Source organism: Antechinus flavipes, chromosome 3, assembly GCF_016432865.1.
Source record: "Antechinus flavipes isolate AdamAnt ecotype Samford, QLD, Australia chromosome 3, AdamAnt_v2, whole genome shotgun sequence".
In the NCBI taxonomy this organism is placed as follows: Eukaryota; Metazoa; Chordata; class Mammalia; order Dasyuromorphia; family Dasyuridae; genus Antechinus; species Antechinus flavipes.
In genome coordinates this window covers 361,274,077-361,286,654 of record NC_067400.1, presented here as the reverse complement: position 1 = coordinate 361,286,654, position 12,578 = coordinate 361,274,077, and the positions used below count along the sequence as shown (strand labels likewise).

At 35.6% G+C, this 12,578-nt stretch overlaps 1 protein-coding gene and 1 long non-coding RNA gene across 2 annotated transcripts in view; both read left to right on the top strand.

Moving 5' to 3' along the window:
• Positions 1 to 12,578, top strand: part of LOC127554361 (uncharacterized) — a 245,347-nt gene that overhangs the window by 40,612 nt on the left and 192,157 nt on the right. The gene's annotated exons all lie outside the window — the stretch shown is intronic.
• The window catches only part of MCM6 (minichromosome maintenance complex component 6), a 39,259-nt gene that overhangs the window by 11,801 nt on the left and 14,880 nt on the right, over positions 1 to 12,578 (top strand). Inside the window, exons 5-9 of the mRNA XM_051985800.1 lie at positions 4 to 169; positions 620 to 765; positions 3,632 to 3,782; positions 10,460 to 10,601; positions 11,716 to 11,857. Coding sequence (XP_051841760.1) covers positions 4 to 169; positions 620 to 765; positions 3,632 to 3,782; positions 10,460 to 10,601; positions 11,716 to 11,857 — 747 coding nt within the window. The remainder of the gene's footprint in view (positions 1 to 3; positions 170 to 619; positions 766 to 3,631; positions 3,783 to 10,459; positions 10,602 to 11,715; positions 11,858 to 12,578) is intronic.

Genomic DNA, 12,578 nt, shown 5'->3' with positions numbered 1-12,578 from the left:
TAGGTTCGTATTCAAGAGACACAGGCTGAGCTCCCACGGGGGAGCATTCCTCGGAGCTTGGAGATCATCTTGAGAGCCGAAGCCGTGGAATCCGCGCAAGCTGGTGACAAGTGTGACTTCACGGGCACTCTGATTGTTGTCCCAGATGTGGCTAAGCTGAGCACACCAGGTGAGTAAACCCCATTGAAGGGGCATTGGGTTCTCTGGACGAATCTTACGCTTGAGTCACTAAGTCAGTCAGTAATCATTAAGTGTGGACTGTGTTCCAGCCAATGTTCTAAGTGACAGGAATATTAAAAAATGTTTAAAAAAAAAAAGACAAGGAGCTCACAATCCAGTCTAATTGCTTGTATTTAGGTCTTAAGTTTTCCAGCTTGTAGGTGGTTCAGTTACTTCATTTCTGCTTGTCTCTTGGCTATTTGCTAAAGAGTTGGTAGGAAAAGGGGATGATGCTTAAAAATGCAAATGTTTTAGGGGACAGAAGTTGAAACTGTCGACCAGAATGAAATTTGGAGATTAATTGCTACCTTTTGTCTGGGCAGATGAGTTAGGTCACAGAATGTTGAGAGTTGGCTGAATTAAGAGCTATCTTAAGGGGTTACTCATCTTTTTCTTTCAGGTGTGCGTGCCGAGACAGATTCTCGTGTCAGTGGTGTGGATGGTTATGAGACAGAAGGTGTCAGGGGCCTCCGGGCTCTAGGTGTGAGAGATCTCTCCTATAAGTTGGTCTTTCTGGCCTGCTATGTTGCACCAACCAATCCAAGGGTGAGTTGTATTTTTATTTTTTAATCCTTCTTAAAGACATTGAATTGTTTGTTGGACAAGGATCCAAGACCCTTGATCCTTATTGTGTATTGTTTATTTAAATGTTATTTATTTAAGTATTATTTATCTTGCTCATATTGAGAGGTTTTTTGTTTTTATTTATGCTTGTTTTTGTTTTCCTTTAAAAATCCCAGTGCTTAGTGCAGTCCCTAGCAATTAGTGGATGCTTAAGAAATACGTGCTGATTTACTTTGATTGAGACTTTAAGTGAAGTTTATCTATGAATTATTTTTTGATTAATAGAATAGTTCTTGATTGTCTAATATTGAAAGAATATCTTTCTGTAACCTCGGTAATTTTGGTTTATTACTTGTTTAAAAAAAAAATCTCTATTTCTGAAGTATAAATTTAATGTAGTAGAGTTCCTTAGTTCTTTCCAGTTAACAAAATTAAATGTATCCCTTTATGATACTAGACAGAATTATTTAAGCAGATCTTTTTCAAGAGAAGCTTATAAGCCAAGATAATAGAAATGGAGTTGACCTTTAAAAGGACACAAATTGAAATTATATTTTGTGCAAGAATATCATAGGAATTGAATGTTTAGGGTGGAGCTAATGAGAATTTGCTTTTTTTTAGTTAATTTTTCCATTAATGTGATCACTACCATAATTTCTGGCCCAGATTATTACAATTGCCTCCTCATTGATTTCCACACCTATAAGTTTTTCTTCCTTCTAGTCTATTCTACGTATTGCTATCAAAATGATTTCTCCTTAAAAAGGAATCTCTAGACCTCATTTCTCAGCTGCAAGAGGACAGAGTTGAACTAGATAGCCTCTTGAATTTCTTTCCAGGTCAAGGATTAGAGGGACTCAAATGAAGATTAGACCTTGACACTTCCCTATTCAGAAATTTCAATGGTTTCCTATTGATTTTAGAATAAAATTTAAATTCATGTATTTAGCTTTTAAAGCCCAAAGTAATCTGGCCCCAATGGCCCAATCAACCTTTTCAGGCTCATTGAACATTACTCTTCAGAATTTGTGATGCAGCCAAACTGGTCTTCTTTCTTTCACTTAGGACACTATCTGTTATCTCCCATTTCCATATCTTTGCTTTGGATTACCCCATTTTTGGAATAGCTCACCTCTGTCTTTTGACTTCCCTGATTTCTTTACAAAGTCTCTTCTTACTTTAAGATGAATCTCATTTGTCATTTCCCTTTTTTTATAAACTTTGCCAGTCCAATGGGTGTGATATGGTGGTACCTCTGAGCTGTTTAATGTCATTTCTCTGATTTCTTTTAATTGTTAAACTTTTGTGAATTACATATCCCCCTTTATCTTCTTCCTCCCTCTCCTATTTTTTGTACCCTCCCATTCTGTAATTTGGTTGCATAAAAACATAGCTTTGTAGACAATTTTGAAAACTTTAGTCTGTGATATGCTGTATCATTTCTGTTTGATTTCTGCTTTTTTTTTTTTTAATTAAAGCTTTTTATTTTCAAAACATATGTAAGGATAATTTCCAATGTTTACCCTTGCAAAACTTTGTGTTCCAAATTTTTTCCTTCCTCTCCTTCCACCCTCTTCCCTAAACAGCAGAAATCTAATATGTGCAATTCTTCTGTATATATGTCCACAATTATCATGCTGCACAAGAAAAATCAGATCAAAAAGGGAAAAAATAAGATAGAAAACAAAATGCAAGCAAACAATAACAAAAAATGAAAATACTATGTTGTGATCCTCTTTCAATTTCCACAGTCCTTTCTCTGGGTGCAGATGGCTTTCTTAATCACAAGACCATTGGAAATGGCCTGTGGTTTCTGTTTTTGGTCCTGTCTCCTTATATATTTTCAGAAAGAAGTTACTCAGTGGTCTCTCTGTTGTTGTTTTATTGTTGTTGTTATTATCTTTCATTACTGTATTTATCTTGTTTTTCTGTTGTCGGGGTATTTGAGAAAGGAATGCTTTTTATTGGATATCCATCCTTTTTCATTAATATTTAGGCTTAAATTTACAGGACTTGTCACTCTGGGTTCTGTCTTATTCTTTTTTGCTTTTCAGAACATATTATATTCCTTCTTGTGATTTCTTGACGCTCCTTTCCTTTATATTTGAAAGTTTTTTTCTACTGGTCACTTGTGGAAATTTTTATTTGCATTCCCAATTAGTTATGAGAACTGTAACAAACAAGCCACTATTGTATCTTTAGCAAGTTTCTGTCCCGCTTGGAGTTAAGCACTGTGAGGCACTGGTAGTAGTTTAGGCGTTGGATAATAAAGTTGAATTCTGTTGCAAGTCTGTGTGTCTGCTCTTGCAGCCTTGGTAGGTGATAAGGAAGGAGGTAGTGAGTGAGCTCTTTGTTAGAAGTTAGGGATTAGTCTTCTCTGCTGTTCATTCATTTAGTTTTGTTGGGTTCTTGGTGTCCTATAATTCCTATTTTAGAGAGGTTTGAGAGATTGGTGAGACTAAGAGAAAATAGTTCTTCATCTTATTGGAGCTAAATGTGACTTAGAATTTTACATTTATCTTTCTAATATACTGTATTTTCTGTGTACTTTTTATAATTAGGTATGAAGATATGTACATGTTATATTCCCCAGTAGACTGTAAGATTCTCGAAGACAGGGAATATTTTACTTCTCTGAATCTCGTAATACCTAACACATAATACTTACTAAATGTATGTTAATTAATTTTTTAATGAAACTCCACAGCTTCCAGATTCCTGTTTTTTTGTTTTATTTGACTAAGCTAGTGATGTTCCTTCTTCCCCCTCCTCTTCCTTATGCTGCTGTCACAGATCATATTGGGTAGTCATTACACTAACACTTGATTTTTTAATTTTTTTTTTGAAGTTTGGTGGGAAAGAGCTCCGAGATGAGGAACAAACAGCTGAGAGCATTAAGAACCAAATGTCTGTAAAGGAGTGGGAGAAAGTGTTTGAAATGAGTCAAGATAAAAACCTTTACCATAATCTTTGTACTAGCCTTTTCCCTACTATACACGGTAAGAGTTGAATGATTTAAACTTAAAAATGAAACATTTATTGTAATAGTATTGTATATACTTTAAAAATGGAAAGGAATCATAGATCACAAAGGCACCCAAGTGACATGCAGAGTTCTGAACCTGGAGTCATACACTACCTAGTTTTGTGATTGTGGACAAAGCACTTAACCTCTATCTGCCTTAGTTTTATCTGTAAAATGGGGATGCTGTTAATAGTAGCACTTAACTCAGAGGGTTATTGTGAGAATCAAATGAGATAATATTTGTAAAGCACTTTGAAAACCCTAATGCACTATAAAATAAATTCTTAACTCACTTAACATTTTTCTTTTTTTTCCTTAAATTTATTATGAAGATTGATACCCTCTTAGTAAAACTCATTTTGTTCCTCACACCTTTCTAAATTAAATTTCCTGTTCCTATATTTTACTGGGGTTTTTATCCTCATTTGAAATGGAAATCAGCAGATTACAATCCCTCAAAAAATACTTCTTCATTTTAAGGATATGATTAAATCTTGTAACTTTCCTCCTGTTCTCTCCCACCTTGCCCCCTTTCTTCTTGCTTTCTCTTCTGCAGCATCCTTGAATTGAGCCAAGAGTTTGTAAAGTTTTTGGATCTTCCTTATGGGCATGCTTTTAATCATTTAAAATAGTCTCTTTTTTCCAATTACCTAATCAAGGAAATTGCACATGGATCAGAGATTTGGAACTAGAAAGGACCTTAGAGGATCTGGTTCAACCCACTCCTAGATTAGGAGCTGAGGCAAGGAGAAATTAAATAATTAGCTCAAGTTTACCAAGGTTAAAAGTGAAGCTAGGTCCTCTGATCCAATGTTAGTAAGGCATCTTTGTGAACTTGTTTTCCCCTAAACATGTAAGTTATTTTTAACTAGAGAGGAAGGATAGTTCCACTCTGACAATTTATTAGAATATTGAAGTATCAATGGAATATGAATTGACATTGAGTGGCATGATTTGGTTTGAAATAAAATATTTTGAAAATGGAAATATCTTTAATGGTTTTAGGTTTAGCTGGCTGTGTGTGATAATTGAATAACTTTGTGCCTTGAGTTACCTTTTTTCCTTAACCAGAAACATGTACTTATTCTCACAAACGCTAAATTAACCCTACAGAGTAATTTTTTCTTAGCACAGTTTCAAAAGATTAATTTTTTGTTGCTTGTTTTCTTTCTCTAAAAATTTGCTGAGCACTTAGAAGAAATTCCATTTAGTCCTTTTACTGAACTCATTCTCCAAGTCCTTATCATAAAAAGTGTAAGCAGGATTCTTTTGTTTAGAAAAAATTTATTTCTCTTTTAGTTAATAAGCTTTTTTTCTCCTCCCTCTGATTCCCTCTTTCTTATTGCTAAGGAAAAAAGTACCTTTATGATAAATGTGCAGAACAGATTTCCACATTGGCCATATCCAAAAATAGATATCTCAAAATCAGTATCCTGAGTGTCTCCACTTGGTCAGGCCTATGGGTCTCATGCTTCATCATGGGCCTTCTACAGTTATTGTTGATTATGGTGTTGGGATAGGTTTTGAGCATGTACAAATTATTTACCAAATGGTGCTTGTAGACTTCTTTATATGATAATATATATATACAACCCTTTGAAAACCTTGAAGCATGTATAAGTGTAAGCTATTGTTTTGGGTTTTTTTAATGTTAGCAAACATTTATTAAGTGCCAACTATGTGTCAGGAACTGATAAAGAATACAAAGAGGTAAAGATAATCTCTCTCCTCAAGAATATGAAAATCCAATGAGGGGAGGCAATATACAAATAACTATACAAATCAGCTATGTAATGGATAAGTTGGAAAAATCAAAATTAAAGACTCTAGTATTAAAAGAGATTGGGTCATAAGTGGTCAAAGGATTATGAACAGACAATTTTCAGATGAAGAAATTGAAACCATTTCTAGTCATATGAAAAGGTCCTCTAAATTATTATTGATCAGAGAAATGCAAATTAAGACAACTCTGAGATCCCACTACATACCTCTTATGTTGGCAAAGATGACAGGAAAAGATTATGACCAATGTTGGAGGGGAAGTGGGAAAACTGGGACACTGATGCATTTTTGGTGGAATGGTGAATGGATCCTACCATTATGGAGAGCAATCTGAAACTGTGCCCCAAAGAGTTATCACTTTGATCCAGCAGTGTTTCTACCGAATCTGTATCCCAAAAGGATCAAAAAAGGGAAAAGGATACACATGTGCAAAAATGTTTGTGGCAGCCCTCTTTGTGGTAAGAAACTAGAAACTGAGTGGATGCCCATCAGTTGGAGAATAGCTAAATAAGTTGTGGTATGTGAATGTTATGGAATATTATTGTTCTATAAGAAATGATCAACAGGATGATTTCAAAGGATTTTAGCTGGGACTTTAAGGAATTCAGAAGGAAGAGTGTTCTGTCCTTGGGGAGAGAGGATTGGGTATGTTATTAAGGGCTATGAATGCCAAATGGGAAGGGTTTTATTTTTCATTCATTCATTCATTTAAAAGCTTTTTATTTTCAAAATATATGCATAGATAATTTTCAACATTCACCCTTGCAAAGTTTTGTGTTCCAAATTTTTCTCTCCCTTCCCCTCTACTTCCTCTCCTAAGGCAGCAAGTAATTTAATATGTGTTAAACATGTGCAGTTCTTCTATATATATTTCCACAAATATCATGCTGCACAAGAAAAATCAGATCAAAAAGGAAAAAAATGGGAAAGAAAACAAAAAGCAAGCAAACAACAATAAAAGAAGTTAAAATGCTATGTTGTGATCTTGCACTTAGTCCCCACACTTCTCTTTTTGGATGCAGATGGCTCTCTTCTTCTTCACAAATCTATTGGAATTGGCCTGAATCTTCTCAATATTGAAAAGAGCCATGTTCCTTACCATTGATTATCACATAATCTTGTTGTTGCTGTGTACAGTGATCTCCTGGTTCTGCTCACTTCATTTAATTCATGCAAGTCTCTCCAGACCTCTCTGAAATCATCTTACTGATCATTTTTTTATAGACAAAAGTATTCTAAAACCTTCATATACCATGATTTATTCAGCCATTCTCCAACTGTTGGGCATCCATTTGGTTTCCAGTTTCTTGCCACTACAAAAAGGGCTGCCACAAACATTTTTGCTCATGTGGGTCCTCAAATAGGAGGGTTTTTAAATACTTGATCCTGGCAGTCATAGGGAACCACTGAAGTTTATCAAGGAGGGGAGTTACATGGTGAGTGCAGGGCTTAATAAGAGGTTTATGGACCAAGGATATATCATGGCATGGTGGATCAGGTCTGGACTTGGAGTCCAGAATATTTGGCATTTCTCTAATTATGTGACTGAACAAGTCACTTAATGACTTGTAGCAATTCTCTAAGATTTACCTATTAAGTTATAGACAAGGCAACAGTGTGGCATTTTTGATATACTATTGATTAAGGAGAGTCTCTGGTTTTATCACTGTGGAGCTTCTGACCATACATGCAGATCCCTAGCCACCCATGCTTTCTTATCCACATATTTTTTTTTAAAAAAAATGAGACACTTTGAGCAGCTAAATGGCACAGTAGATAAAGCACCAGTCTGAGCTCAGGAGGATCTGACTTCAAATTACTTCTTGCTAGTTGTGTGACCCTAGGCAAGTCATTTAACCCCAATTATCTCACCCACATACCCCAAAAATGACATGCTATTGAGATACTAGAGAGTCTTCCGAGAGAGATCAGCATGGTTGTTTATGTTACTCCTTTGAAAAATTAGAATATTTTTTCAATTAATGAGCATTTATTTTCTTTCCCCCTTACTCCCGAAAAAGGGGAGGAAAACACTTGTAACAAATATACCTAAAAAAGCAAAGCAAATTCCTATAATGGTTTTGTCCACTAAGAATTGTCTCAAATATGTGACTATCATTTCTCTTTCAAGAGGTTAGTTATCATGCTTCATCTTGGCTCCTCTGGAATTGTTATTGGTTATTGAATTAATCAGTGTTTTTAAGTATTTCAAAATTGTCTTTACAATATTGTATAAGCTGTTATTTTGATTCTCATTTTTTTTTTATTTTGAAATTGATTCTCCTCATTTCTCAGTTTCTCCAAAATGGTCTCAAGACTCCATCATTTCTTATAGCACAATAGACCATATGAACATTTGAATTTTTGTGTATGTTACAGCTGTACAATAAGATCCCTGCATGCTGTAGTAAGCAGTCCAGACTTAGGTTAGGTTAGGTTAGGTTAGGACTCAGACAATTTTTAGGACACTTTTTCTTTCTTTATTTTTTTAAATAGCTTTTTTATTTGCAAGATATATGCATGGGTAATTTTTCAGCATTGACAGTTGCAAAACCTTTTGTTCCAATTTTTCTCCTCCTTCCTCCCACCCTCTCCCCCATGTGGCAGATTGACCAATACATGTTAAATATGTTAAAGTATAAGTTAAATACAATATATGTATACATGTCCATACAGTTATTTTGCTGTACAAAAAGAGTTGGACTTTAAAATAGTATACAGTTAACCTGTGAAGGATATCAAAAATGCAGACAGACAAAAATAGAGGGATTGGGACTTCTATGTAGTGGTTCATACTCTCATTTCCCAGAGTTCTTTTGCTGGGTGTAGCTGGTTCAATTCATTACTGCTCTATTGGAACTAATTTGGTTCATCTCGTTATTGAAGAGGGCCATGTCCACCAGAATTGATCATCATATAGTTGTTGAAGTATATAGTGATCTCCTGGTCCTTCTCATTTCACTCAACATCAATTCATATAAGTCTCTCCAGGCCTTTCTGAAATCATCCTGCTAGTCATTTCTTACAGAACAATAATATTCCATAACATTCATATACCACAATTTATTAAGCCATTCTCCAAATGATGGGTATCCACTCAGTTTAGGACACCTTTTCTAGTCCCTTCCTTATATCAGAAGATGAGCTATATGGTCCTTTTTTAAAGCTGTTCAGACATCCTAGGGGTTGCTGAATCTCACTGCTGCTTCAGTCCACTGGACCACCTTGTATGCGAGGTTGGGACTAAAGTTCCCATCCTTACCTGCCACATTGTTACTTGGTGTGGCAGGACTACTGCAATCAAGCCTTCCAAGCTTGTATTGGTCTGTTCAGCCATTCTGACATGCTATACATTGACCCAGACATGGTAATGTCTTTTTGATACTCTAATTACGAAGGACAACCACCAAATCAGTGGCATGTCATATTCCACCTTGATGTATTTATTATTCCATTCCCCAGTTGACAGTTATTCCCTGAGTTTTCAGGTCTTTACTACTACTAAAAGAGTTGTTACAAATATTTGTGTACATGTGTACACAGCTCTACCAACAATGGATTTATGTACTCTTTTCCACTATCCCTCTATTCTTTATCATTTTCCATTGTCTTTGTCAATCTGATAGGCGTGAGATGAGTGAGGTTTGGAACTTAAAAGTTTCTTTAACTTGCATTCTTTCTGATTAATACTTTGGAGTATTTTTTCCATATCTATAGTTTAGATTTCTTTCCTTGAGAATTGCTTATATCTTTGTCTTTATTAGTTGGAGAGTTGCACTGATCCTCAGAATCTATAAGTGTAGTGGGGAAAGCTTTGTCCCAGGCTGGAGAAATCAAAACTCCACCAATAGCATTTGTCTTCCTCTTAGGAGGAAGGTAGTAATAGTTTGGAGACAGCTATGTAAACTTAGGATGTGACAAAATGTTGAGACGTTGACAATCTAATCTACTTGAGGTGAAGTGATGCTTCAGAGTTTCTTTAATTTTTCTTTCTCTTTTACTAGTAATTTAGAGCATTTTTGTGTGGTTGGTAGAGTGGATTGCTTCTCAATGTCTACTTGTTCATAATCTTTGGTTATCAATTAGGAATGGCTTTTGGTCCCATTTGAACCTATTCCTTACATATCTTAGAAATGAGGACTTTATCAGAGAAATACACTGCAAAAAATTTTCCCAGTAATTGTTTCCCATCCAATTTTAATTGCATTGTATCTGGTATAACAAAAGGCTTTAAATTTTATGTGATCAAAATTGCCCCCTTAGCCATAGGTCAGAATGGTAATTTCTTCTTTGTTCTTCTAACTTGTTTTATAGTTTGACTTTTTTCGTTTTAAGTCATGTATCTATTTGGAGATTATCTTGTTATGTGGTAAGAAGTGTCACTTAAAACAGTTTCTGCCAGACTGCTTTCTAGTTTTTGTCTGTGGGGTTTGGGGATTTTTTTTGAACATGAGGTTGTTGTATTCATTGAGTTTCACTGTTGTATGACTCATCTGTTTCACTAATCAAGGTTTTTACTTTTTACCCAGTACCCTCCCTCACATCAGTATCAAATTGAGCCCCATACTCCCTAATCTCCCTCTTTTTTATTATAGAAATACCACTTTTGAAATGAAGGATAATAGGCTGCAGTCTTTTTAAACTCATTTCTCCATTGGCCTTTGGAGAATTACAGTTGTGATTCTTTTGGAGACCATTTTGTATTGCGGTTCATGACTCTCCATAACATCACTAGGAGAGTATTATGGAAAAAATGAGCTTTAATGGCAAGATGTAGCTTTGGATCATTTCAGGCACTATGCATTTCCTTAAATAAATCAGTAAAGTCTAACTTTTACTTCATCCTTAACTTCTCTCCTTCCCTTTCAGGTAACAATGAGGTAAAGCGAGGTGTTCTTTTGATGCTCTTTGGAGGCGTTCCTAAGACAACAGGAGAAGGCACCTCCCTAAGAGGAGACATAAATGTTTGCATTGTTGGTGACCCCAGCACAGCCAAGAGCCAGTTCCTCAAGTGAGCATCATTGCCTACAGTGAGGCAGGGTTAGAAACAGTGACCTTTTTCTTTAAAGGATTTCTAGGTTACCTGATATGCATTCTCTGTGTCTTATAAGGAGTAGAGAGCAGGGCAGGAGTATATGTATTAGATTAATATATAATACTCAGGAACATTATATACTCTTAAGATGTGTGTATACTGAGGGAAAGACAGTCCATGTACATAGTGATCCTAGGCTTAGAAACTTTGGATTCAGTCCCAGCATTGACACTAATTACATATAACTATGGAAAAATCATATCATCTCTCTAAATCTTGTTTTAATCACTTGTAAAATAAGAAATACAAAATTTATGGTATTTAGAGTTTTTTCTATTTTTTTGGTGAGACAGCCATTCTTAAAACTTTAAAATATGGGGGTATCAAGTTTACATACTTTTTTCTTGCTCTAGAGTTTCATGGTTAGATATTAACTACTTGAGAGTGCCATTGATTATAGCATTGTAGTCACAGACAGACATTGGGGACCTTAGAGAGGATCTTACACGTAATAATAGCTAGAGAAATAGTATTTGAACCTAATCCCTTGATTCCAGGTTCACAAAGTACCCTTTCCATTGCATCATAATGCCATTTCTCTGGATTGCTTTTTAGATGTGTAAGTAGAGGCTCTAAGATAAATGGGATCTTTAAAAAAAAATGTTTTCTAAGAACTATGTTGCCTTTGTCAAATGTGTGCTAAGGTTATGCTGTTGTATCTGGTTATCTTGAATAGATATGTTCCAAAAATCGTTTTTTCCTACTCTTAAAATCATTATACTGTCCCTGTGTTAGTTTCAAATCATCATTTGAAACTGAGTAAGTTAACCATTCAAAAGGCCAAGGAAAATAAGGCTTTCATAGTAGTATATCAGCCTATATAAGACATTGGTTTTCCCCTTCCCAATGAATGGGCTCTGTCTTTTGTGAATAGACTGTACTCATTGTGTTGCTCTCACTTATGCTAGAGTGTCATTTAATGTCTAATTATCACAACCCCTACATACTCTTGTTTCTGGAAAAGGTTCTCTGAGAATGGACCTGAATTGCAGGTTAATCTAATGCTTTTCCATGTAATGTCCTTCAATAGGCACGTGGAAGAGTTCAGTCCCCGAGCTGTGTATACCAGCGGTAAAGCCTCCAGTGCTGCTGGCTTAACTGCAGCTGTGGTCAGAGATGAAGAATCCCATGAGTTTGTCATTGAGGCCGGAGCTCTGATGTTGGCGGATAATGTAAGAAATGGTTTGGGTTCTTGAATTTAAAAATTAAGAATCAGTTTGTCATGATAGAAATAAGTGGAGACAGTGCCTATTTTTGGTATGAGGCTGTTTTCTTAGAATAGGTTAAGGTTAAAAAGATGGAATAAACTAAATGGTTTTTTAAAAAATTATTTTCTACAGAAAAAATGTAAGAATGGTTTTCAAATTGTCTTGATTTAGTAGCCTGACAAAATTATTACATGCTATGGATAGCATAGGCATTTACCGAACTCTCCAGGGTACATTGCTTTTGGTTGTATCCTGCTAGGTTTGTGAAAAACCAATGTTTTTTGCCATTATTTTAAATTTGTTGCTCTGTTGTGTGAGCCAGCACACGGGAGAATGTGTCTTTCCTCATCCAGGCATCTCTCCAGCCTTTGCTTAGTGTAATAGATAATGGCTTTCTTGAGCTGAGTTCAAATCCTACTTTGGAGACAGACTAGTCATACTATTTTAATGGTATGGTCATAGATCATACTTAGTCCTTCAGGGTCCCATGACCACATTGAGGTTGTAAATTAGATGATTTGCCAGTCTGCAGTGATAGGTGTTTCTCCATTAGGAATTCCCCACATTTAAACTACAAGGTCTGACCCCCCAAAAGGAGGGAAACTTGCTTATGGGAGGGGGTGAGAGAGAGGAGGGAGGCTGTAACTTTCCTTAACCAGGATGAATGTATTGTGCTCACACATCA